Source organism: Drosophila tropicalis, unplaced genomic scaffold, assembly GCF_018151085.1.
Source record: "Drosophila tropicalis isolate 14030-0801.00 unplaced genomic scaffold, ASM1815108v1 contig_593, whole genome shotgun sequence".
NCBI lineage: Eukaryota > Metazoa > Arthropoda > Insecta > Diptera > Drosophilidae > Drosophila > Drosophila tropicalis.
In genome coordinates this window covers 10,347,111-10,374,846 of record NW_027173070.1, presented here as the reverse complement: position 1 = coordinate 10,374,846, position 27,736 = coordinate 10,347,111, and the positions used below count along the sequence as shown (strand labels likewise).

Genomic DNA, 27,736 nt, shown 5'->3' with positions numbered 1-27,736 from the left:
TGAATTCTCAAACAAAATAACTAAACCAAAACGAAAAAGGAGAAAAAAAACACAACTCACACTCTCTTAATACATTAATAAGAATAGTTTAAAATTTTTTACCTAATTTTTAGGGGAAATATTTACAAAGCAAAGTGTTTGTGTGTGTGTGTCAGAGAGAGGAAAAAGAGAGAAAGAGAGAGATTTTGTTTAACAACAAATGACCAACGTCGTCTGTGTCTCTGTGTATGTGCTTGTTTTAGTGTAAACAATATGCCGGAGTCTCTTCTGATAAGAAAACAGTAGATGACAACATCGACAACAACAACAACAACAATCATGTTTCTCTATTGCTGATAAAGGCCAAGTTAATAACAACAACAATACCAACAACTGGAGTAAAACCCCAAACGAAACAAGTGCTAAATTCTCCACTCAACCCAAAAAGCCGGCTACTTGATAATACCAACAAAAACAACGGCCAAGAAAATTCAAACAACCAACAAAAGTGAAAATGCCAAAAAAATAATCATCAAACAAATTGTGCAAAATTTAAGTAAAGGAGAAATATTCTGACGACTTTTTTTTTGTTTTGCCGGTTTTTGCTGCTGAAGGAAGAAAAATATCTTGTTCTTCTGTTTTAGCCGCTCTTTTTCGCTGCTGTTATTGTTGTTGTTGCAACATATTGCTTCCGCTAATAGAAGCCGGCGTCGCGTCGTCGTCGTCATCATCATCATCATCATCATCAACAACAACAACATCGTCGTTGTCGTTGCCCGCGTGAGTGTGTGTGTTTGTGTGTTTGTATATACGACATGTGTGTGTCCATATGCACTGGCCGAGTGTGTAAACAAGTTTTTCTTGGCAAAAAGGCAAAAGAGTTATAATAAAAAGTGCAATCGAAAACCCAAACCAAACTCCCCTCCATCTTCCCCCTCAAAAAAGCAACTCAAAACCAAAAGCAGCACAAAAAAAAAACACCACACACATAGAGAGCGAGGAAAGTCTACTCAGAATTCGAAATTGGATTGGATTGGTTTGGATTGGATTGGATTGAAGGTCGGATATGCAAGCGATATACCATATATAGGCGATATCAACACCATCTTGTCACTTGACACACACAACAACCACAACAACAACAGCAACATAATTTCAAATTGCATGTCAAAAAGGAACCGGCCACACACATTTTCTGGATCAGTAGTCGAAACACAATTAAACGGTTAACAATAATACTAAACAGAGCTAAAGGAACTAACGTCTTCAAAATTTCAATACGACTAAACATCAATAAGCAAAAAAAGGTAAAGAGACAACAAGTGATATCTGTTTTTTTTTTTATTACTTAAAACATTTATATAGAATTAATGCAATAAATAAAAAAATAAACAATTAATGACTGAAATTTTTCTAGAGAAAAGTTAAATATCGGTTTTATTTTTTATGACTTTTTGCTTTGTATGAACTATATGTCATTTGAATTCTATATAACTGATAAGTTGAAATCATAAAAAGTTTTACACTTTACAGTTTTAGCATAAAAGGCAAAAGTGATTTCATTGGAAATAACAAGTTTTTTTTTTTTTTTTTATAGTGTTTTGCCATTTGCTAGAGAGTTGAAAAGACGATAAGATATCTCTTTAAAACTTGGTTAACAAAAATATGACATAAACTTACAACGAACGAATATTTAGAATAAAGCTAGGAAAATTAAGGGGGAAAATTTATAGATAATTGTGGAATTTCATTCAACTATTTGGACTGATAAACTTTAGTTTTGCGAATCCTTTACTTAAGGAAGAATTACTTTTGGGAACTTTTCACATTTATTGACACTTGACATTAAGAAGTAATTTGGCATAAAACTGCAACACTTCAAGAGTTTTTTTTATTACTTAGTGAGTGATTTTTTAAAATTTAGCTTAAACCCACTAAGCTGAGAGTTATTTATGTGATTTTGTTTACATAACATTTGATTTCCGTTTTAAGTTCGAAAAAATAAAATTCAAATAAAAAGGTGAATCACTAATAGACACCTCAAACCACCTGATTGGCCCTCCCCCCGAGCCTACCTACCCACACCACCCGCTAAAACTCGCAGACTGTGATTTTGTGAGTAACTCAACAAATTCTAGCTAAAAAGAATGAAAACGAATACACACACACACACACACACACACACACAGACTTGAATGCAATTTGTTTATATTTGTAGTTTTTTTTTTTTTTGTAAATTATTACTAAATTATATATATATTTTTGTGCAAATTTCTTTGTTCCACTTGAATCACGTATCAAACGTGTAAGTTGATTCATAGAGCTCGACGTCGCGTCGTCGTTGCACTTGTTACTTGAATTTCCATCTGGAATCGTGTTAAATTCAAGGAATAGAAAATAAAATGTGTTTACGCGTGTTTGTTTTCTTTTCTTATTGTTAATATTTAATTTCTAATTCAATTGAAACATATTGAAATTCCCTTTAATTTATGAACGGTTTCCATTCCAATTGTCTAGCGGCCCGCGCAAACCACAATCGACCCCTTCGCCCGATACCAATTAAAATGGAACACATGTTGAGGAAATAAGCAGATCGCACATAAACAGGACAGCAATGAACACGACCAGTGGCTGGGGTAGGGGTAGTGGTAGGGGGGGGGGGGAATGGCAGAGACAAAGAGACTGAATCCAAAAATAAGTCGCCTAATTTATGTTTTTTTGGCCTTTATTAATATTTATTTGACTTTGGGTATCTCGACCAAAAATAAAAATGAAATAGGTACATAAATAACATTTTTCCATACAGTTTTTCCTTTTGTTTTGTTTATAAACAGATCAACTAAAAATAACTAGAAACAATTTCGAATAAAAGTAACAACTTAAAAGAGAATTTCACATTTTCCGTTTTCTTTCTGCTTGTGACATATTTTTCTTTCCTTTGCTTTTCTATATGAATGAATTTTAATCAAATGATTTAAAGTTTAGTTAACATTGTTTTAGCAAGTTTAGATCATCTTAAGTATATGAAATTCTCATTTTATTGAGATTTTTAGTGGTTAATTCAATAAGAACAATAAATGAAGCAAGTAAGTCGACTCGTCGACTTGGGTATACCATACACCTGGTGAAACAAATATTTCAAATTTCAAAGACCAAAAATATGTCTATTAAATTGTTTTTACATGTCTTATACTATGTGCTATCTCGCTCACTCTACAAACACACGAGCACTCTAGCGCCGCTACTAGCCAACGTCCAATTCTGGCCTTGTGGACCGCGTAGTAAAATACGTTCATACGCATATTTTACATGTTTCTAGTCCGATTTCAATAAAATTTAATAGTTTGGTAGAAATAGATAAGATAAATTAGTCTGCCAAATTTAAATGCGATAGTCAAAAAACTACAGGAGGAAATCGTTTTTTTCTAAATTATGGAGGAGGAAGTGGGCGTGGCAAAATGTGAAAATATCTAAATTCTCCGCACATACTATGCCAGTATACATACTAAATTTGGTGACTTTAGCTTTGTTAGTTTTTGATAAAATCAGTTTTGATTAATTTGCGGGGGCGGAAGTGGGCGTGGCAAAATGTTTAAATAGCCAATATCTGCGCGTCTATTAAGCTAGTCTACATACTAAATTTGATGTCGGTAGCTATCATAGTTTTTAAGGAAATCACTTTTATGTAAATTCCGGGGGCGGAAGGGGGCGTGGCAAAAAGTTTAAACAATTAGTTTCTGCGCGCTAACTAACCGAGCATATAAACCAAATTTGATGTCTCTAGCTTTTATACTTTTTAAGAAAAACAGTTTTGTGTGATTCCTGGGGGCGTAAGGGGGCGTGGCAAAAAGTTTGAACAGTTAATTTCTGCGCACTAACTAATCGGGTATACAAACTAAATTTGATGTCTCTAGCTGTCATACTTTTTAAGAAAAACAGTTTTATGTGATTCCTGGGGGCGTAAGGGGGCGTGGCCGAAATTCCAATTAATGCTGAACATGTGCATACTACACGAGTATACATACCAAATTTGGTGGCTCTAGCTCTTATAGTCTCCGAGATCTGCGTGTTCATACAGACGGACGGACGGACGGACGGACGGACGGACGGACGGACGGACGGACGGACGGACGGACGGACGGACGGACAGACGGACATGGCTAGATCGACTCGGCTGTTGATCCTGATCAAGAATATATATACTTTATAGGGTCGGAGAAGCTTCCTTCTGGCTGTTACATACATTTTGGCGACTTTAATATACCATTTCACCCTATGGGTGTATGGTATAAAAATGGAAGGCAAAATTCCTTTATAGAGAATCCTCTCTCTTCTTTTCCCTCTGGAAAATCTAACATAAACAATGAAATTATCTCAAACTAAAAATAGAATACAAAAATTTTTCCCTCTACACACACACACACACTCACACACACACACGCATAAACATTCTGATAGAAATTTTCTTCCTATTTTCCATTCCAAATTTTATTTTAAAACAATTCACGTGTGAAATGAACAAAGTGTTGATTTGTTTGCCCCTGGTATACCCCCTTGGCTCCCGACCTATACCTGAATCGCCCCCCATTTTTGGTCTCCCATCATATAGAGTGGTTGGCGAGCAGGAAATATTAGGAAAAATCTGAAAAAAGAGTTGAATTTTTTCGTGCGTAGGAGCAAGCAGCAGCAACAACCACAAAACGAAAACCCAAAACTCAAAAACCAAATCAAGTTCAAGTCATGTTATGGGACGGAAGGGGAAGAGGAGCCCAAAAACAAAAAACCAAAAAAGACAAAAGGGGAAAAAATACAAAAAACGAAACGAAAAAAAAAAAAGATGCAGGCCTTTGGGCTGTGTGTTGATGACGTTTTACGTTTGACTTGTACTGGGTCTGGAACTGGGACTGACTTGACTTGACTTTGGTTGCCTCTATTGTTCCTCTACCTCTTTCTTTCTCACTCGCTCTCTCTCTGTTTGCCACTCTTTTTCTCTGTCTGTCGGTTTTGTCTGTGTGTGTGTGTGTGTGTGTCTGAGTTTGAGCCACCGTTAAGGTCGTTCTCTGGTTTTGATATGGAACAACAACAACTCAAAACACAGGCGAGCCCTTCATCTACTGCGACTGTGGCTGCCGTTGCTGCTGTTGCGCTTTCTTAGCCTTTAAATTCCAAAGACCAACAACACAAACACACAAACGCACACACACACACACTCATTCTAAACACACACACAGACACACACACACCTATAGTTGAAGTGGCCAAGCCGCAGAGCCCTGCAGAGTTAAAGGAAGAAGAGAAAATTAAAACGCACGTAGGCCAGCAGTTCACAGGAGCGGTCTCTTCAACAAGAGGTACCCACATATGGATATAAATCTTCTCGATTTTCGCACATTTGATTTAGAACCAACAAATCAAAAACTGACCTCTCTCTACATACGTTTAGATTGACAAACTTACAAAACAATTTTTTATTATTTGGATTGGGTTTGATTGAGTTAAATATTTATTTATCTATGTTTGAATTCTACACTCTATTGTCAAATCTCTTTTGAAAAAGCATTTCGTATTATTTATTGTTAATGTTTTTAGAGATCTTTTCTTCAGTTAGAATTTTGTCATTAATTTCGCCTAAATTTTATCTTTACTCAGAAATTCAAATGAATCTACAACAGAACGTTGAGATCTTTCAGTAAGGATTCGTTTAAAAAGAAAGAATTTTAGGGATTTCCTTTTCCTAAATAAGGATCTGTTTCCCATAGGAAAAAGTTTAATGTGACTATTATTAAATACAAAAAAACTTATCCAACTTCAATTCTATTTCAAAAATCGTTCTTACATTTAGTTTTCAAATGTTTAAAAACGCTTTACAAAACTTCTGATAAATTACTTAAACTTAAAACTAAATTTAATTTAAGAATGTATGTATTTCTTTATTAATTTAAACCGACCCTGTTTTATGAGGATGAAAAAGGGGAATGACTATGATAGTTGGGGCAAAAGAGCGAGCATGGGGCAGCGGGCTCGCGACGTGGAGCGTTAAGTTGTTGATTGAAGGGTATTTCGAGTAAAGTATCTTTACGTGTGTCTGCCTCGGCCTCCGCCTTCAGCTTCGACTTGATGCAATCCATAAATGAAATGTTGTTGTTGTTGTTGTAGCTACATTGTGAAAATTACCTAAAGCTAAAGCCTTTACCTCAGCTGCATCATCAGCGCTTCATCTTCATCATCGACACCGTGTGGGTTTTTTTTTTTTTTTGGTCTGTTGTTTCTCTCATGTGGGCGGTTAGTCTTTAAGTAGTAGCCCAGGTAATGCATAGGCAGCTGCAAAAAAAAAAACACAAAAAAAGTAAAGTTGAAAATGGAAACAAGAAAAAAAAATTGGGTTAAGAGTTAATTAGAACAAAACCAGTCACAAAAAAAAAAAAAAAAAACAGCGCATAAAGAAAATTGAATTATTAAAACATAAAAAAAAAAATAAGCCAACTCAAAGTTCAATAATTTTTGTAAACACTTGAAGAAAAGCGGAAACCAAAAAATTAAAAGCATTCGATTTAAATTAATTGTTTTTAATGATTGAGAATGAAATTCTTTTGTTTTGGCATCGAAAATTGCTTAAGTTTGCTTAAAAAAGAATATCTTAAAAGGTCGTTTATTGACTCTTAAAACATTTTTTTAATTAAATAAATTTTGTTAAATCATCATTAAATCATCTTTTGAATAATATTTTAAGTACCTGAGATGAAAATATATATTTTAAATGGTGTTAAACAAATTGAATTTGGTAATGAGCCTTTCGAACATAAAGTAAAAAGATTCGGGAATGTAAAATATATATTTTTTTTAAAGTGTATTATTGTTATTAATTAAATGCGAAAGTAGAAAGAACAAAAAAGCAAAAAAAAAAAAAAGACTTAAAATTAAAAATAAAAATGACAGATATTAAAAATATTTTATTTTAAAACCAAAACATTCACTTGGTAAACGTTGAATTTAGTGCCCGTTATAGAAGGTTTAAAGTTTTCGAAGCATATTTTCTCTCAGTGTACATGCATGTATACATGAAGAACGTGTCATGTTTCCAAGCATGTAACCTAACCCTCATTTCATGGTTTGGCAAACCCTTTTTGTTATTAAAAACCAAGCCAAGTCAAGCCGTTGCCCTCATCGACTTGCCGGCCAATGGTCAACTGGAAAAAAAAAACTGTACTCCCTCTTGTTGTCCCTTCCATTCACCTCCCTCCCGCCCACATATGACCGCCGACCGACTGAACGACCGCCTGTTTCTACTATTATAACAAAAACCGAAAAACAAAAAAAAAACTTGTAAAAACGTCAAAGCGATAAAATTTTGTAACAATACTGAAAACTGAAAACGGCTGCTTGGGGAGACATCTCAGCAACAGCAACAACAATAAAACAGGAAAAGGTTCCAAAAAAACACAAAAAAAGACTGAGAGAAGGAAAAGAAAATTCTAGTGGAAAATCAATAAGCCAGACAGCACAGAAAACAAAAAAAAAAAAGAGAGCAAGGAAAAAAAATGATATAGCAGACCCCAGACCAGACAATTGGAAATGAAAAAGATGAAGGAAAAAAAGTCAAGAACATAAAAATGCCATTGACTGTGGCTAAAGTCTGTGATTCGTTGTAGTCCCCTCTCTTCATCAGTATGTCTCTCTTTTAGCACCCGCATCCCTCGGCCTTTCTCTCACATGCACACACACACATACTCTATATGTTGCCCTTACTTATGTGGTTACTCAAGCTGAAATGTAATGGAAAAAATGCATTGCCAAAGTTCTAATTTAGAGGCCTGACAACTAGCAACAACAAAAACAACAACAAAACTGTACCAAAAAAAAAAAAAAAAACACAAAAAAAAAAAATTCAAGTTTCAGTTAACACGAAAAGAGACAAAACGAAAAACAGGTAGTAAAAATAATTTTGTTTTTTTTTTTTTTTTTGAAAGGGGAAGAAACCGAGTCGAACCAAGCCGAACCGAATTGTTGTTGTTGTTGTTGGCTGGCTTAGAAAAACAGGCTAAAGTCCCGGCAAACCGAAACTGAGTTTTATGTCTCTCAACATACACAACCAACATACAATATATGTATTTTGGATATAAGGTTACTGACCCAAAAAACGAAAAACCAAAAAAAAAAAAAAAAAAAACTCAACAACAACAACAAAAAAAAACTGACTTTGGCTTTAAGTGAAAAGTGTTGACCAATATGAATAATGAAGAGAAATTTTTTTTTTTTTTTTTTTTTTTTGAAGCTATAGAAAGAGAGCGGTAAATGTGGGAAAAATGTTTAATAGTTTATGAAGATGAATTGGCAAAAACAAATAAGAAAACATCCGTTCACCAAGTAGATGAAAGACGATCTTAAGATACCCCTTAATAAGTCTTATTAACGATCAACTAATTGTAAAGAAAGTATATTTGGATTTTGCAGAATAAGTATATGGAAATGACAAAATGATTTTGTTTGTCCTCCAATAAGTCAGGGTATGCCTCTAGGTGTCACCATTCACATTTTGGCCAGTTTTTTCTGGGTCATTGGCACCCCCCGTGGATGGAACACAAATGCTGCATGGCATTCAATAGAGAGTAGAGGATTCAATCCGCACAATTGTAGGTAACAGAATTCTGCTGCTTCTAGCGGCTGTGGGGGGGCTTCAACCTTAACTGGCCATTTATTGGGCTAATGGGCAATTCGTGGTGCCGATATTGAATTGTCTTTCACATATTTTGTTAAGTTTAAGGTAATAACGAAAATTATTCTGAAGGAATTTGTTAGTTTTAAGATTAAAGAGTTTTAAGGATTCTCAAGATATCCAGAAATATAACCAACATATTCATGGGTTAGACTGATTTATTCTGTTTGTTTGGGTTAAATATATTGTAATTAATGTTTTATTTTAATGAATTTTTCTCCACTCTTTTATCTCTTTGCAGCTGAAACAGCCAAAAGAAATAACAAAAATGTGCTGAATATAACGAAAAAAATAAAAAAAATTATAAGCAAAACCAAAGCAAATTGAAATAAGAAAGAAAAAATAAATGAAAAATTAACAAGTGTGCAACAAAATAAGTGTTAAATCTATATAAAAATATATCTATACCTAATATATATATATATACCCACAGATATATATATATTTATATGTATATTGTCCTCCCCTAATCCCCCGTCACCCTACGCGTGTGTGTTACCATGTCAAGTCAATTGGCTGGCATTGAAATCCATTTGAAAATCAAATTCAGTTGAATCAAAATTAAGGAAAAGAAAAATAATAATTAAAGTGTTTAGCCAAATAAGAAAAAATAACAACGTATATATATATATATTGAATAATTTCCTATATATATATATATTCTATAAAAATATTAATATTATCAAAAGAAACAAATAAACGGCCTCATCACGGAGTCTTTAGAGTTTTTTGATCATCACGAAGCGGAGGATAACGACGATTTCGAGATGGATATTTTACCAAGTGGGAATATATTTAGCGAATTGGAACGCATCTGCGCCACAGGCTATTTCTCATCACAGCCATCGATTGAGGATCAATGGCAACAGGTAAGATCAATAGATAGATTAATTACTAACGAATTAAATGCATCTACAATCACCATCAGATGTCTAACAATGATTCGTTTTATCACACTTGGAAATGTACTTACTTTGCCGCCAAAAAAACAATTTCAAAATGAATTACTATTGTGTAATTGTGTATAATAACACATTAACATACATACATAAATCTTCGATTTAATGTTTTGGCCAATAAGTCTCATATTTCTACCATTCACTCTTGGCCTATTTTTAGTTATGGAAATGGAAATTTTCATTTCTAGAATTGCACACAAAATTATTTGTTTAGAAATACTTGAAATTTCAATCAAACAGAAATTGAAAAAGCAAAAAAAAAAAAAATTAATTAAAATAAATAGAAAAATCTACGTTTAATGTATAGAAACAATGTTGTGTTGCTGAATTTAGACCAAAATAAATAAATAATGTAGCAAACTGCAAACAGCACTAACAGCCTCAATGACCAACAATTGAAAGGTGTGAAAATTTTGTTGAAATAATCAAGAAAATTAGAATATTAATACGCATTTTGAATCAGAGAATGCCCTGTAGACTTTAGTGGAACAAGTTGTGAGTAAACACTTTAAAATATATTTATAACAATTAATCAAAACGACAATGATATATAAATACAATTTGGTTTGTGATTGGAGTTTAAACTCTTTTATGTAGCAGATTGACAGACTTAACGCCAAATTCGTATGTGGTGGGCAAAATACTCGCTATCAAATTCGATTACAGGGTATTGAACAATAGCATGTGGGGGGCATTAAACGGTAGCTGATATATTTGCTCTGCTGTCTTTTGCCTCTTCTTGGCCTTATCTTGGTTTTGAGTTTGATGCCGGGATGAAGGCCCAAAACAGAAAAAAATAACAAAAAAGGCATTCGTCTTATTTCCCCCACCCCCTCTGCTATTCTGCCTGTCTGTCCGTATGTTCATTCGTACTGATAAGCTGGCCAAAAAAAGCAAAAAATAAAACTGAACCAATCAGCTGCTATGATAAGAGCCAAAGCTGAATGTGAGACAAAAGAGAATTAAAACAGACTACAACAGAATGAAAGAAAGAAAGCGAATAACAACACACAAATGTATCAAAATGTTTGCAAAAACTGAAAATAAAATAAAATTGCTATATATATATATATAAATATATATTTGCATACATATATTATAATGTATGCTCTGCGATGATAACCGACGGCGGCGCTGCTGCTGCTTATTTATGACCGGCATCTATATTTTCGCAAATTGTAGAAATTTATATAGACATACATCCATGTGTATATACATACATAAGTATGTATATAGTGTAGGAACCTATACCTAACATATATTTGTATATGTTTGTCAGAATGTTTGCTCTCTCTCCATGCGCACACACAATTTGCTTATCAAGAGTTTGTTATTTTTGTTCTACCATGCACTCATAGGGTACAAATGGTATATAAAAGTCTCTAAGAAGTTTGTAACATCCAGAAGGAAGCGTACATATACGATTAGTATTAACAGTCAAGTGGATCTAGATCAGTTAACAAAAGATCTTCAAGCTTTATATTTGGTATATGAAGGCGCAATCTATTTTCATGCTTTCTTTCGTCTCCTTGATTAAAGTTTAAAGTTTAAAGTATTGCTGTTTAATTTGGTACACTAAAATTTCTTATAAATATCTAAAGACCCATTAAATTTCATAAAAATTACACAAAAAATAGCCGAATTATGGTTAGAAATTTTGTTTAACTAAAAATTCGAGTTGATCGTTTTGTTGGTGGTGGCGCTTAAGTACAAAGAATTTAATCTATTAGTGCTTGGTATATCAAAGTCGTTTCGACAACACTTACTTACTTCATTTCTTTTTTTGTTTTGCATTTTAATTTTAGCAGCAGGTAAACTGGAAAGTAGCAACCATAAAAATAAAAAAAAATGTTCACCTTGAAATGTGGCAATAAAAAAAATACAACAAAAACGAAATACTTAAATATATATAAGTCACTTTCGATTTTGTTTCTCTGTTTTGATTATGCTCTCGAGCGCATTTCTTTATGCGTTTAGTTAGTCAAAATGATTACGCAACCCACAAAGAAAAAAAAAAAACAAAAACCAAAAAAAAAAAACCGCAGTTAAAGTCGCTTAAAGCCTTTTAGATAAAATACTTTTGCTATGCCTTAGTTCTATTGGGTACAAGTTTGGTAGCAAGTTTTGTTTTTTTTTATCATAAATAAATAAGACAAATAGAAAAGAAACTTAAATTAAATGACGTCAACCTGCACATGCCTTGAAAGTTTTTTTTTTTTTCTTTGAAATGAATGAAAAATAGAAAAGAAAATTATTTAGCTAGAGAATATCCATAATCGAATTTCAGTGATTCAATTTGTCCTCAACTAAGAAAAGTTATCATGGTCAGGAAAGTAAAACCAAAAACAGTTAAGATTTTCATTTAGAGTAGAATTTGGTGAAATTACTCTATGTTAAATAAATGTTCATCTAAATGGTCTCAAAACTGCTTAAAATTAGTCACCGACTAAAGCTTTTGAGCGCTTATGAGCTTCTTTTTTAAGAAAAATCGAATGAAAATCAATTTTAAGCTATAAAATCTGTTTCTCTTCACATTTTGCTTATTAGATGACATAATAAGAAGACGAGTTGTTTAATTCTAGTCTTAGGTTAAGGTTATCTTAGCATATGTCACGTAATACGTAATTCTAGTAAAACAAGAATGGTGTCCTATATAGTAGTATATAGAATTTATAGTATAGATTGTTCCAAGTATCAATAAGATTCCTCTCTCACCTCAGATCAGAGTACAATGTTATCTCATGTGAGTTTTAAAGTCTATCCAAAATTTTACCTATTTTGTTTAGTAAGTTGCCTTAGTAGCTTTATCTACTTCTATCCCATTGCAATTCCTTTGAAAGTTTTTTTTTCAATTTTTAGCTTTTTGTTTGAAATTCTGTTTAACTGCCTACTTTACCCCCTTCTTTGCTTATTTCTTTCTACTTCCATGTCAAAGTTACTTGGTGGGATCATAATGTTTCTTATTAAGAATGTCGTTTAACATTTGCCTTCTTCAATTTGTAATTTGTGCATTGAAATGGGAATTCAATCGCACGAGTCTCTGAGTCTGAGTTGAAGTGGAAGCTGCGTCTGAATTCCATAGAGTTGGAGTCACAGTCTGAGGTTGAGGTTGAGTTTGAATTTGAGTCTGAGATGCTGCAGCAATCCACTTGTGTTTAATTTGCACAACTTAAAAAGTTTTAATTGAACTCGAGTACAATAACAACAGCAACAGCAGCAACAACAACAATTTTTGTGCATAACTTTTTTTCCGCTCTCGCCCGTTGTTGTTGGCGTATTTTGCCTTGACAAAAAGTCGAGGCAAATCGTCGCGACGTTTTGGTATTTTGCTTTTCTTTTTCGTTATTTTTTTGTTGTTGTTGTTGTACTCAGCTTTGGGGTTAAAAACTTTAAATTGCAGCATTAAATAAAAGTTTGTGACAGGTAAGTTGACGTTCAAGTTAGTCAAATTTCTCTCAGCTCTCCATCCCACCCCACCACCCCTATACCAAAAACGAACCCCCCCAATTTATACCTTCATCCACTTACCCCTTTCTCTCTTAGCCTTTTGAATGCCCCGAAAGCAAATGTCTTTGTAATTAGAACTTGCGGATGTTTTTGCTTATTTCCGTTGACTTCCGATGCGTTTTTCTCTCTGTGTTGATGATGATGATGATGATGAAGAAAACAGGAATAGGAAGGGAAAGTGCGGAAGGTGGGGGTGTGGCGGATGGTATGACTGGGGCGGGGTACTTCCAACATTATGTTATTGTTATGATGCGTAAATTTTTTGGGGTACCGTCACACTCACTTGATGATGATGATGATGATGATGAAACACTTGTGTCCCTTTCCCTCCCACTCCACCACCTCTTACAATTTAAACAGCTGTTGTAGCTCAATTTGTCGTTGTTCTTGTTGTTTTTACAGTGGCACAAAAGACAAATAAACCAAAAAATACAAAAGGGGGAAGGTGGGGAAGAGGGAGATGTATCCTCTTCATCATCTGCATATGTTTATCTAAGCTGGCAAAACAATTTAAGCAGACCCAGAATAAAGTGAGAGACAGAGATCGAGAGAGACAGAGGAAGAAAAGTTGAGAAAGAAAAGAAATTTGCTTAACAAAAATAAATACAACTCTTAATTTTATATCCCCCTACCCACTTGCCAACGACCCCCTCTTCCCTAATATCGCATAGAGTTTCAATTTCAATTTGCCATACAAATACATGTATATATTTTTCTTTCATATTCATTTTATGCATTTTGTTTGGTTTATGCTTATTGGTTTCCAATTTGCCATATAATCGGATTTTAGTCTATGCGTTTTAGTTTCTGTGTTCATTTTCATTTTGTGTAGATTTTAGCTCTGAGGTTTTTGTGGTTTGGCGATTTTAGTTATAATGTATAAATCGCTTTAAATTAAGCCGGTTCTAAATTTATAAATAAATGTATTACAATATATCATCACTTTACCTCAATATGGCATACCTCCTCCTCTTGATATACGCACAAACACCCTGAAACCCTCAACTCCCTCACACCCTCACTCCCTCGTTATACAGTCAGACAAACAATATGCAATCAGCAGTTAACATTTAACACACACATGACGACAAGGGCGAGGAGTGGTGGAGGAATGAAAAAAAAAAGGAAAACAGTCACAGAAAAAACCCAAAAATGGCACGTACCAAAAAATAGCAGAAGGCTAGAAAAAGAAGAGGGCAGGGACATACACACACACACACACGCACCGAACACCTAATAAGCCAAGGGCCACACCCACTCCAGAAACGCCCTACTTCTATACTCCATCTTCATTGACTAGTCTTAGTCCTTTGGCCCTAAACGAAAGCGACGCGACGCAGTTTTTTCTCTTTTTGTTTTTGTTTCGGTTTATTTGATACCCTTTAATGTCTAAAAAGTGGCACGAGGAATGCAAAACGTATTATTTAATAATTATGAAAACATAAATCATCATTTAATACTTGAAAATATAAATATTTATAATTCCTTTGGTAATAAATATTTTAATTACTTTTCTGTCTACTATTATACTCAGAGAGAGATCATTTATTAATTTTTCATTTAATTGCATATAACTTTATTAAGGTATTTTAATGATATAAACTATAATTTACTTTTCCATCTTAAAATGCATTTAATAGAAAATGTTAAAATGAAATTTCGATTGAAATGATCAAAATCTGTTTTTGTTACTTTTGTAAGTAACATTCCTTTTTTTATATATTTACTATATATATTTATATTTGTCATATGAGGTTTGTTAAGGTTCTCAAGGTCTTAACTTACTCTGTTGACACCTAGTCAGTAACCAAATCTATCATCTACCTAACTAAGGAAAATTGCTATCATCAGATGGCCATGGCCAATTGCGGTGTTATTATTCCATCTTCAAATCTTGAGAAAAATCGGTCAACTAAGAGCCTTTACCTTAAATGCAAATGCGAATGATTAAGGGCATTAGAACTTTGTCATAGTCCAAGTTATCTAGTCTCTGCTGTTACTTGGGGGGGTTTTTTTTTTTTTTTTTGGTGAAAAATAGCATAGCTAGCAGAATGAACGAAATGGAAGAAACTGAGGAGTAGTAGGAGGAGAGGACAAGATGGAGGAGCAACAAAAAGCAATCCCAAATACGTGCAATTGCTGAAAATATGCTATGCGAGAACGGGGCCCGGCATCAAAACGTGCGGGCCAGGCAGTACTAAGCCTTAAATAGAAAGAAGGCGAAAAGAGGAGGGAAAAAGAGAAAGAAAGAGACCGGCCCTGCTCTGTGTGAATCGCCCTCATATGTCCTCCGCAACCTCACCCTCATCCCAACCCACACACATACACACACACACACACACATACTGACTGCCGTTTGCTACTCCTATTACCCTCAATCATTTATCATCTTGGCTGCAATTAATCATCAAATGCGCGCGCTCTCACATTCGCAGGAGATGAAGGCAAGCAACCAAGGAGGAGAGGACCTCTATGTGTGTCCTTTTATAGTTTTTGTGTTGGACTCACACACACACGCACACATGCACACATTTTTTGGCTGGATTTATGCGCATAATATGTGGCACTGCTGCGGTGCTAGCTCACATTTAACTATGTGACAGACGCCGAACCAGTTCCAACTCCAGCTCCATCTCTACGATCTCCATCTCCATCTCTTCTTCTGCTCCACCACCTTCTCTTGCAACTCCATTTCCATTCCCATCTTCATCTGCTGGTTACGTGCAACTTTATGATATGCCTGAATCTCTGGGCTTTTGCGGTTTCTGCTGCTTCTGTGGCTTACACTTGGTTAAACTTTGTGCCACACACACTCATTCACACACACACACCACAGCATAGACACACGCAGCAGCTGCATGCAACAAAAAGTTAGTGCAACTTGAGTTTAAATAAAGATATTCGCTTGGGGTGGGCTAAGTCTATGTCTGATTAGACCCAGGTTAGGTAACTTTCCTATGGACAAAACAAACTTCTTGGCAAAACACACAATTTCTCTAATAATTTTGATGACAATTTTATGATACATATATAAAATGTAAGGATTGGTTACTTTGGGTTATCTATTAAACAAATTAGGTTCCCTTTTTGATTAACAATTACTAAATAACTTTCTTATTTAATACCGATTTCGTTATAGACAGGGCTACTATATTATAAAGACACGATAGAAACGCTTAATATGAACATCATAAGTATAAGATTCATTTCATTATTTCAAAATCTGTTCAATTTGAGCATTTGAGCAAAAGGCTAAACAAACTTAGACCACATCGTATTCATGCTATTTCACAACAATTCCTTTTTAAGGATCAACAAATTTTATAAATCAGCATATGGAAATAAACCCTGTTTTTCTCAACGTGCACTTTTTTCTACCCCTTAAGCCATTTATTTATTTCTCCTGCTTAATTTAATGTTTTTTTTTTTGCCGAATTATTTGCATTTGTAGAACCACTGTAATTACTTTAATTGGCTATGCACACACACACATACACACACACCCATAAGACATATGAATATATGTATTTAAGCATGAGGTAGAGGGAGGTGGGCAAAGGGTGAGTAAAAGAGCCCGCAATTAGCAGCATATGACACCCTTTCAAATAAAAAAAATATATCTACATATATATAAAACAGCTGTTGGGGTCATACATAATTCGCAAAAGTTTTCCCCCAGAATGAAAACGCACACAGAGAAAGGGCAAAAGTTGTTTGACTCTTTTAAATTTTCAGATAATTGAGTTGAATTGCAACTCTCCGATACAAGTACAAATGTGTATATGGTGTGTGTGTGTGTTTGTGAGTGTGTATAAATCTTGATTAGGTTTTTTTTTCTTGATCAAAAGAATGAAGGAAAAACTAACCAAAACGAATGTCTGATATGTCTGATGTCGGATGTCTGATGTCTGTCTTTCTCATTTTGGCCTTTTGAGTTTGAATTATATCCTTACTCTAATTGGTTGTACAATTATATATGCTTCGGTTAGTGGCTGATAAATTTGTATTTATTAGACTCATACATCAAGTTGGCATCTCCTTTGTGAATGGCTGCGTGATGCTCTGATGGCAAAGGCACAGACACACATCGAAAGAGAGAGAGAGAGAAAGAGAGAGAGAGAGGCACCGAGAGGATGTCGATGTCGGTGAGGATGGATGGAGGGAAGGCAACTCCATCAGCAGTCAATGTTGTCGTTCGTCCTCGTTACTCAAAGATGTGAGACGGTTGATAAAGTCTCTTGGTAATGAGTGGATATGTTTCGTATTAATTACAGTTCTGTATAAATGTGTGTGTGTGTTTGTGTGTGTGTGTGTGATTGTGTGCTCCCTTACCCCTTCTCTTATACAATTGCCTTGTTATGCGTTGCCTAGAAGCGAAGCCCTGTTAAGGAGTTGTCTTTTGCTCTGTTTGCTAATCTTTTATGTGGAGGAGTATGATCTGAGCTGCGATGTGTATGTGTGTGTGTGTGTGTTTGTGTGGGTTGATTCTTAATTTCCTCTCAACTCTCTATCTCTATGCTTTACTACAGACATATACTTACTTCTTCTAACGATTTAAGTCACCATCTCCTGACATTAAAGTGGGCTTCTCAATAAAAATTGGCCTAAGCCTTGATTGATTTTTTTTCCCCTTTTCTCTCTTTTTGTTTTTACTTGTTGTTTTTTATTGCTGCTGCGTTTTATGGCCGAAATTAATCTTTATTGGTTGTTTGGGTAGAGGAAAATTTCATCTAGCCATAAAAAACACTTTTTACGACTGCCAAAACTAATCCTTTTTTAATAATGCTTAGCTAGGCGGATGACCAAGCCCATATTCAGACTCTGATTCCAAGAACCAGAACCAGACCTAGACCTAGACCCCAACCCAAAACTCAACTCAAATCTAACGAAACTCATGCCACGTGCCTCGATTTTTTGGCAAAATTCATTTGAGTGTAAGACAATTTCGTTTTTGGCCATTTTGGCCATGGCCAATTGCACATTATTTCATTGTTTCATTTTAGATATTTTTATGTAAATTTACAAACACAAATACAAAAGTGGAACAGTAGCAATAGGTACAAATTGTTTTCCATTTCTTCAAGTAAACATAGCAAACAGACTTGAAATGACATGAAAGCTGGCAATAAAAGTAAATGGTTTTGTCTACAATCATACGACTCTTTAATGCTCTATCAAAGTTTTTATTTGAAATATTTTGAAATTGAGAAATGAAATGAAATTGATCGCAAGGCAATGAAGCAAACTATCAGGATTCTATAATTATAATGGTATGGATCTAAGTTAAGTAGTAAGTTTAATCGATATAATTACTAATTGATGAACCAAACTAAGAAATCTTTCTTCATTACATAATTGTAATTAATATTAATATTAAGACCCGTTCCTCTAATCTTCTAATAAAAAACAACTTCTTGCAGAATTTCACTTGCTTAACTACTTAAGTAATATTTTCATTTTTTTTTTTTTTTTAATACTCAAAATTCGTAAAACAAAAAAAAAAAAAATGTTTATTAAGATCAACTGTCTGCTAATGGCATCGAAAAATGATCTCAACTTTTGATTATGTCTAACTGGCATTGAAAACGAAATATAATCATGATAAATTTGAGTCCTAGTTACGAATACATTATTTATTTATTTTTTTGTGTGAGTTTTTCATGAATTATTCAAATATCGTCTGTGGATTATCATATATACACATAAATACATACACACATATAAGGTCGACTAATGCATTTTGTGTGTAAGAGTATTTCACAAGGACCAAAAAAAGACTATCAGGCGGAGACATTTAGAATGAAACAACAACCCTCAAAATTGTACATATTTATTTGCTTACCCCACACTACAACAATCGCCCCTACCCCGTTTCAAAATGGGCCCCCGGCCACCTCAAGCAACTGTCTGTTGGCATTATTCCTATTTCTCTGCGCCCCTTTTATTTTCTTTGTTGTTTTTGTTTTTTTTTTGAGGGTGAATTTGAGTTTTTGGTATTTTAAACATTTTTTGCGCACACTTGCTATTTTGTTTAATTTTTGCACACACGTTCGCTACCACCACCAGCACGACAACGGCGAATGTGACCACTCCTTCCCTCCTTCTGCCTTCACCCTCACTCTCTCTCTCTCTCTCTCTCTACAGAGCTGCTATTACTTCTATGAGGAAATGTGTATTTACTTGGAATTCTAAACGAGTGCGCCATGAGTGTGCCTGCGTGTGTGTGTGCGATCTGTGGGGGAGTGAGGTAGAGAGGGGGTTGGTTTTCGCTACCCTTAGAGTTGGCAAATGTATGTCAAATTTTTTGGTATTGTATGCGTTGTGTGTGTTAAGCCTCAATATGAAAGCAGTTGGTCACTGAAATGTAGCACTAATTAGATGTTCCCTTCTGCCCACGCACTCGCCAGCACTCTCTAGCACTGTCTCGCCCTTTCACTCACTCACACTTTGTCTCTTTCTCACATAAATTTGCCTTAGCCCTTATTTTCGTTGCTGTTCTGTTCTGGTCTGATAAGTGTGATAAGGCCACAAAAATGGCGCCAACTGTAAGAAAATGTTCCAGCAGCTAATTCCAAGAGCAAATGATAAGGACATGAGCCTTTCGGTCTCTCTCTTTAACTTTCTCTATTGTTATATATGTGTGAGTATGAGTGTGTGTGTTGTCTTAGTTTATACAAAAGCAATTTCGTTTAGTTGACACATTGGGCCATAAAAGGGATCAGGACCCTTGCCCTACAGACGCCTGCTTACATATGTGGCCCATAGATGTTTATTTTCTGTTGATGTTTACAATTGTCGAATGACGCCCGCCTGTGTTTCCACTTTCGATTGGATTGGATTCGATATGTATGTATGTATGTATGTATATGAAATGGACTGGGCGTGCCTTAACATTATACTTGTGTGAGAGGATTGTCGTTTCCTCTGAAGGCTGATAAAAATGAAAAAAAAAAAAAAAAAACTCTGACGCTGGACACACTGAATCATTTCATATCAATTTTGAAACTTATTTCGTTGTATGTTTCGCAAAACAACTAAGGGAGAGACAGAGAAAAATTGTTTTTCATTTTTTTTTTATATATATTTTGTATTTTTTTTTTTCTGTTGTTTTGTGCCCATCCCAAAGAGCAGATTCCAGTGCTCAATCCTCCAGTCCAAAGACCCATCCATATATGTTAATCATCCATTCAAACAGTTTTCGGCTCATATAACAAGCAATGGGAATGCATTTGAGACAGACAGTGGGCACCCCTTGATGTTTGAGTTGTGTTTGCTGTTAGTGTTGGGTTTTTTTTCCCATTTTGGGATCGTCGTCGTCGTCCCCCAACCATGCCTACCCAGATGATTTTGAGTTATTTCACACTGTCCGACAGCTGCTGCTGTTATTGCTTTTGTTGTTGTCTTTCGAAAAGGCGTGAGAGAAGGCAAGCCCTGAAATCAATTTACACACCCTACAAAATACATTTCGCCTCTCTCCTCCTCTTCTCTTCATTATTTCTTCGACTAGCTTCCATTGTATAGGCCTAAGTGCATCAATTGACGAGAAAGTTCTTCAACAAATTGCATTAAATAAATTGTATAAAGAGAAATTCTTGACATACGAGGGTTACCCAACCAATTATAGAAAATAAAATATATATAAAATAAAAACGAATAAGAAAGAAATAAATCCAGTCACTTTTAGCCTCAATTAGAATGGGCCAACAAAAGTAAACTAGTAAATTCAACTAACAAGATAAATAAACTGAATTCGACTTTGATAATGAAAAATTCTTTGAGATTAATTTAGCACTTAATGAAACCAAAGTGAATTGTTTCCTTTGACATTCGAATGTCTATCAATAATAGTTTCGAATACTAAAACTTAACTGATTCGTTCCATCTTAAATGGAATAAAATTGTTAATGCCAGTTTGGGGGTTTTGTTTTTATAATTTTTCTTGGTTAAATTTAATACATCAGAGAAAATATCTAAAAGAGATTTGTGCCTTTAAGTAATTTATCAAACTGGCTTAGAGTCAGTTGCTCTCTTTCTCTGTCTTCTCTCCATGGTAGAGAGCTAATAATAATAATGGCAAAAGGCAAAGAGGCAGTTTATTTCGTTCTTTTTATTTTCGTACTGAATTGAAAAGGAATTATTTAAATACAAGCTGGAGGAATGAATTGGAAATGGAAATGGAAATGATGATAATGATTGATGGAGGCTGCAGCTAAAAAGGAATGTTTAGTGATAAAAGGCAGTACAAAAGAGGAAGAAAGGAATCTCTTTCACTTGGTCTCTTTCTCAGAATGAAAAACATGATAAGTATAAGTATGCATGTTGACTTTATCGAAAACATGTACACACATATATACAAATATATAATATGAATATTATGCGCATTCGAGATGATAAATGTTGCCAGTGGAGAGAGACAAAGAACTTGCCTCATTTCAAGGTTCAAACTACCCGCGAATCCCCCCCTGAAAGACCATCGACAACTCAGAAGTGACTAAGCAGAAAAAAACAAACATAAAAAAAATTTCATGGCAAAAGCAACTAAGTTATTTTCAGAACTTATTATTATATGACAAATTGATTACAAGTAATTTCTGGTCTTATTTTCAGTACGTATTTTTGTTGTTTGATTTATCTCTCAGCCAGAGTTTTACTCATTCCTTTTCTTTTATGCTTTTTTTTATCCATTACATTTCCGAGAGCATTGAATTGAGTTATAGGACAAAAAAAAAAAAAAAAAAAGAAAATCTTTTGAAGACAGAAGCAGAAAAAAATTTAAGGGGGCTGACCAATTGAGGGTAGCATAGGAAAACCAATATCTACACTTTGAAAAAAGAGTCAAGCATATTTTTTTATAGAGACTTCTGGTTGGGGCAATAATTTATATCAAGTGCCCTTATGTAATTCGATTCACATGACATAAAATCGAAGTGAACGACACTTACATTGCTACTTCAAGAAAGTTTCAAATACCCTGAAAATTGTTTTCGGAAGTTATTCAGACTCAATTGAGACATTTTATTGTATATTCAATTTAGCTAGCAACATATTGAACTATAAAATAAAAGAACTAAATCGAATGATGTCAAAGAAATTGGACACAGAATAAATAGTTTGATGATTGAGTTAAAATTAGGAATTCAAAAAAGTTAAGAATCAATGAAGCCCTTTCAAGTTTTGTTGGGAAACAATTTTTGAGCTTAATCTTTGCAATATTTGCTTCAAAAAGGCTATTAATCATTTCAATAAACAAGTTGGGAATTATAAACAACAATCTCTAAGTGCCATTAATTTTAAGATTTCAAATATAACTATATTTCTTCTAAAACTAATTGTTAGTTGAATTCTATTAGCAGATCTTCTTGAGATTTTGTTAGATCTTCAGATCTTATTCATTCAGAAACTCAACACTTTTCGTTCAGTTTTTTATACCCCTTTGAATAGATTAGCCAACTAGCACTTAATTAGCGATCAATTCTTTGTTAGATATTTACTTTGCCATTAATTTCTTAAAGTGTAGTTACAGTTATAAATTAAATTTTTTTTCATTTCAACCAAGAAAAGAGAGAGAGCGAGATACAGAGACTAGAACGTGAGAGAGACAGGCTGTGGGTTAGAGCAGATGAAAGGGCAGAAAGGCAGAAAAAATGTTTTTATTTACGTTAAATTTCATTTCAATTTCTTTTGCTTTTCTTTCTTTTTTCCTTTGACTTCGATTCCACTTCGATTTCAACTCAATGGCCAATCAATAACATGCTGAATGCTGCCGCCTAGTGCCCGCTGACTGGCTCTGCCTGCTGCCTGGTGCCTTTGCTCTAAACACCAATTGATGTTTATATGATAATGATTAATGACTTTGCTTTACTTTTACACAGATTGCTTTTTGTACTCGCATTTTGTGTCAAGAACGGAATGGAATGGTAAATGCTATGGATGATGTAAAGAAAAGCCTATTTATTTATATGCCTGGCGCCTACTTCAATTCATTTCATCAGTCTACCACACTAATACCCTCTTGCAGAAAATCGCGAAAGAGTGAGCGAGATGGAAAGACAGAATTTAGTTGTGTTTAGCCTTAAATTTTTTCTCATTATCCCAAGACATTCATCAATTGTTGGCAATTTGTATAGAAGAAAAAAACCGAAAATATTGAAGAACGTACCACTTACATGGCAGGAAACTGTGTAACTAATGATGACAACTTATTTTGGCCTAAACACTTTTATTGGTTTTTCCCCTACTCCCTTCTCTCGACATCCTCATTGAACCGTTAACCGTAAGCGTAACTGTAATTAATGATGTTCGAGGGTGGAAAATGACTTTCTGTTAGTTAAGTTTCGTTTTTTTTTTTTTTGATTCTTTACACAGTTTTTCATTAATCAGTAACAACAATCAATAGAAAAGTATTGCAACTTAACTAAAAACCATGAAGGTTCCCAGTGTTTGGGGTTTCTTTTGGTGTGTGAATGTGTGCTTTTGACTTTTATGTGTCAGTTGGCAATTAAATTAGGCAAAGCAATTAGGCTGGCCAGAACAACAGACAAAAACAGGAAAAAAAAAAGAATAAAGAAAAAAGGGTTAGGTTACTTTGTGGGGTGGGTGAGGTGGGCAAGAAAAGAGAGGGCAAAGAGAATATCGATGAGCTTCAAATTAATCAAAGGGTCCTGGTTCTGGTTCTGGGTAAGTAATCATTGAGTAAACATGGTGCAAATGGAAAATGTTGCTCTGGGCAAGGACTGACCGGGGAAGAAGGCGTGTCATTTTGGGCTGAACTTGGCGTTAATTGCTCTACTCGATGTGGTGTGTCCTTTTACATTTACCATTTTGTTTTTTGTGTTCTCCTTCTCGCTGTCTCACTCTCTTTCTGTTCTCTGTTCACTTCTTTTGCTCTGTTCTTACATTTTCCCAGTACAATTTCAATTGTAATTTATCATTGTTTGCCTTTGCATTTGCTTTAAGTGAGAGAGACACGGAAAGAGAGCGAGAAAAAAAAGGGTTTCACAATTTCCCTTCACTCATTTACCAACCACCTCCACTCGTACTCTTTACTCTCTTCAAACGCCATCAAAGGCAATAGACAGCAAGTAGCAAAAAGGGTTCACTCTACTTGACCAAAAGAAAACCCATTCACCATTCCACCTTTTCGCCAATTGCCATTTAAATTTAAATATTTTATTGAGTGCACAAAAATTGTTAATTGTTTTTTAATTGCCTACCTTTCTCTTTCTCCCTGTTGCTTTTTCTGTCTGTTTCATTATCCACTAAGGCAAAAGAGAAAGGGGAATAAGAAAATAAAAAGAACTTAAAAGTTTTTCATTCTCCAACGAAAATTTATATGGAAAATGTTTATAAAGGAATTCAATTATAAATAAATATAAAATCAAAAGAGAAACAATTTTCTCGTTTTTCGTTATCTTAGGTTGTATGCTTAATAGAAACTTGGTCGAAAACATTTAGTTACACAGTCACTCTGCTTAAGAGTTGTATTAAATTAAGACTTTATATTTTTGGTTGAAAATATTTTAAAAATTCAACTGGCAGTTTTATAGTTTTAAGAAAATACTAAATTTCTATAGTCGTTTGTCGATTACAAAGATGATTGGCTGCTGATTTCTTTATCCTTAATAATTTTGTTTAATTTTAGGGCACAAAATTTAAGTTAACCCTGACCAGGGTCCGCTTATAATGAGTTACAAGAAATGCTTGATGAGTTTTTGAAAAAAAAACACACACTGAAAAGTGAAAAAGTTCTTAAAAGAAACTCCGCCAATTCAAGTGGTTAGACGGCCTATGTGTTCTTTTTTTTTCGTTTTTGAGAAATATAATAAACGACACATGGCAAACGCCATAAACTTGGCCTAGCAGCTGTTTGCTGAACCAAAAATTTGTTGCCTTAAGTGAGCACGTGCCCGACAAAAAGATTTTCCGAGCCGCCAAAGTGTTAAAGAAGCAAAATAGAAAAAAAAAAAAAATGAAAATATGTACCTACATATATTCAGGGAAAACGGAGAAGGGGCCAGCAGAAAGAAAAGGAAAAGCAAACTCAAAATTGAGTTAATTTCAGTTGCTTTTTGCATATTTGATGCCTTTCGCCTTGAGTTAAGACTTTTGCCTACATCAAAAAGTGGCAAACGTGCAAAGCAACTCAAAGTCAAAGAAGGCACACAAACAACTCTCACACACACACAAACGTTAAAAAGGCACTGAAAAGAAAAACGACTGTCTGGTCAAAATGCCAAAAAAAAAAAAAAAAGGTGAAAAGCTGGTCAAAAATATATGGAGGCACACGGCAAAAACAAAAAAAAAAAAAAAAAAAAAAATATTGCCACTCCATTTCAAGAATTTTTAATGAAGCCAGCCAAGAAAAAAACGAAAAGCAAAAAGAATGAAATAAAATTGGGCCTGACAATATGTCCCCGGGCTTGAGGTTTTGTTCCTTTCCAAAACTCTGACAGCTTTTAATAAAAGTTGAGGATAGTCGTTCCTTTTTTTTTGATTTGAAAGTTCACTCGTGCATGCAGCAGCAGGAGCAACAGCAGCAGGTCAACCCTTTTGCACCCTTTGACCTTCTTCTTGAGCCTCTATTATTTTTCGGTTGCCTTGGCCTTAAAGTGAGTTGTCAAATTATTTTCACTGTTTTGCACTGAGAAATCATTTCAGTCCCTGTCGTTTGTGGTTACCGCCAAAACACGTCTGTTTGTTTCTCCTTTTTGTTGGTCTTTTTTTTTTTTTTTTGGTAATTCAAGACGCAAATCATTTGAGAAAAAGTCACCCCTAAATAGAAATTTGAGCTCAGGCAAACTGGTGATAAAGATCAAGATCAACCACTTGACATACATATAAAAAGGTCGTTTCGCTTCTTAAAAGTGTCAAAAATGTACTGCTCTTTGGTTTTCCTTTCAAAATAAATAATACAACTAATTATAACTTATTTATTCTTTTTGCTTTTCTTTGCAGGTAAATTTACTTCTACTTACTTTGTGTGGTTTTGCTCTGTGTACACAGTCAAAGGGGTAAGTTTTTCCGGCTTAGATTATAAATTCAATCACCAAGATGGCCAATTTGAATATTATGGCTATAACGAATATGGTTAATATCAAAGGCTTGCTGACCTTGTTCGCTGTTGTTTTTAATTGCTGTTGATATTCCTCCAAAACGCACCGTTTACTTGATTTGTGTTTCTTTACCATTTTGTAGTTTAATTTTATTTATTTTTTCTCTCTCTAGATATAATTTTTGTTGATTAATATGACAAAGTCGTCTAATATGTAGAGTGAGAGTGAGACAGAGAGAGAAAAAATGAATCATTTAAGTTCCGGTTAAATCCCAAGCCATTGTGTTACTAATTCTAAGTCGCTTTAATTTTGTTTAATCACTTAAAGTTGAATGATTCATTTAGCTTAGAAAATCCCTCATTATTTTGCCACATTATAGAAATGAATGTGGAACAACTACAAGTACAGACATATTTAACTCTTTTGGTATGGGTATTTCGTTTCGGTTATGGTTTCAATTTCGAATGCCACTCAACTTACGAGGTGAAAGCGTTATCAAAAATGCATTTTACCTACTTTTGTTTTTCCTTCACTGTGCTAATTAGTAACTCCGCACCTTGAGACGTCTAGAGTTGACTCGAGTTGACTGTTAGGGCATTTTGTACATGGTTTCAAATGCATTCAGTGGGCTTCTCCTCGACGACAAAAAAAAAACACTTGACCAAGTTAACAATACACAAAAAAAAAAACAAGGTAGAAAAAAAGATAGAAACCTATGTTTGTGCAGTAGCAAATTGTTGATTTTTCTCACTCACTGGTTGATATTTTCTCGTCGCTTGTTTAGCGTTTTTCATGGCGTTGCTAAGTGTGGAAATTTGTTGTTATGCTTTATTGTCGTTGTTGTTGTAGACATCGTGTACCTTCAATTTGTGTTTGGCTAATGAAAACGATTTACCATATTTAGGCTAAAGTATTTGCCCTGCAATAGCATAAGCCAACCATAACAAAAAAACAACTACAACTACAACTCAGCTGAAGCTAAAGCCATAAAATGCAAAACATTCCAAAGCCATTGGAAAATGTCTTCATCAAAACGGCGTGTCGAGATTCCCCCACCAACAAATCGACAAACCACAAGACAATGAACATCGTCTCTAAGTTAGAGTGGCCTACAGTCTCTTAGCCCCTTACCACTGTTACCTCTGTCTATCTATCTATCTATCTGACTGTCTATCTGTCTGTCTGGACTGGACTGGGCTGGCTGGCTGGCTGGCTGATGATGCCTTCGTAATGGAATTCAATGCATTTAATGGAAATTTTTCGCATTTACATAATCGATGCAGGGCAACAACAACAAAACTTATGAGCTCACACGCAAATTAAGCCAAGAGACTTGAAGCAGCAAAATTGAACCTACTGATTCTCCTCTTGTTTAATGTGTAATTTAGTGCATTTTGATAAGTTAAACTACATTTTTCAACATAGAGCAACAAAAAAGGGAACAAATTTACTGTCATTGTGCGTTGTCGTCGACTCTGAATTCTCTCAATTCTGCATTCTCCATTCTGCTATTTTGCTATTTGCTT

General features: G+C 34.5%; 1 protein-coding gene and 1 long non-coding RNA gene across 4 annotated transcripts in view; one reads left to right on the top strand and one right to left on the bottom strand.

Moving 5' to 3' along the window:
- Positions 1-27,736, top strand: part of luna — a 132,252-nt gene continuing 104,516 nt past the window's right edge. The window contains 2 exon segments of the mRNA XM_068290415.1: positions 1-1,286; positions 8,934-9,561. Of these exon segments, the coding sequence (XP_068146516.1) occupies positions 9,460-9,561 (102 nt within the window). The 5' untranslated portion in view covers positions 1-1,286; positions 8,934-9,459.
- On the bottom strand, positions 5,972-26,396 carry LOC137577053 (uncharacterized). Of its 3 annotated transcripts, XR_011032361.1 has the most exons (3): positions 26,133-26,396; positions 6,173-6,300; positions 5,972-6,092 (listed from the first exon to the last, which is right to left on the bottom strand). It is a non-coding gene; the product is annotated as an uncharacterized lncRNA (long non-coding RNA). The 3 variants fall into 3 exon arrangements; XR_011032360.1 differs by lacking the exons at positions 5,972-6,092; positions 6,173-6,300 and adding an exon at positions 25,485-26,072; XR_011032359.1 differs by lacking the exons at positions 5,972-6,092; positions 6,173-6,300 and adding an exon at positions 25,485-26,051.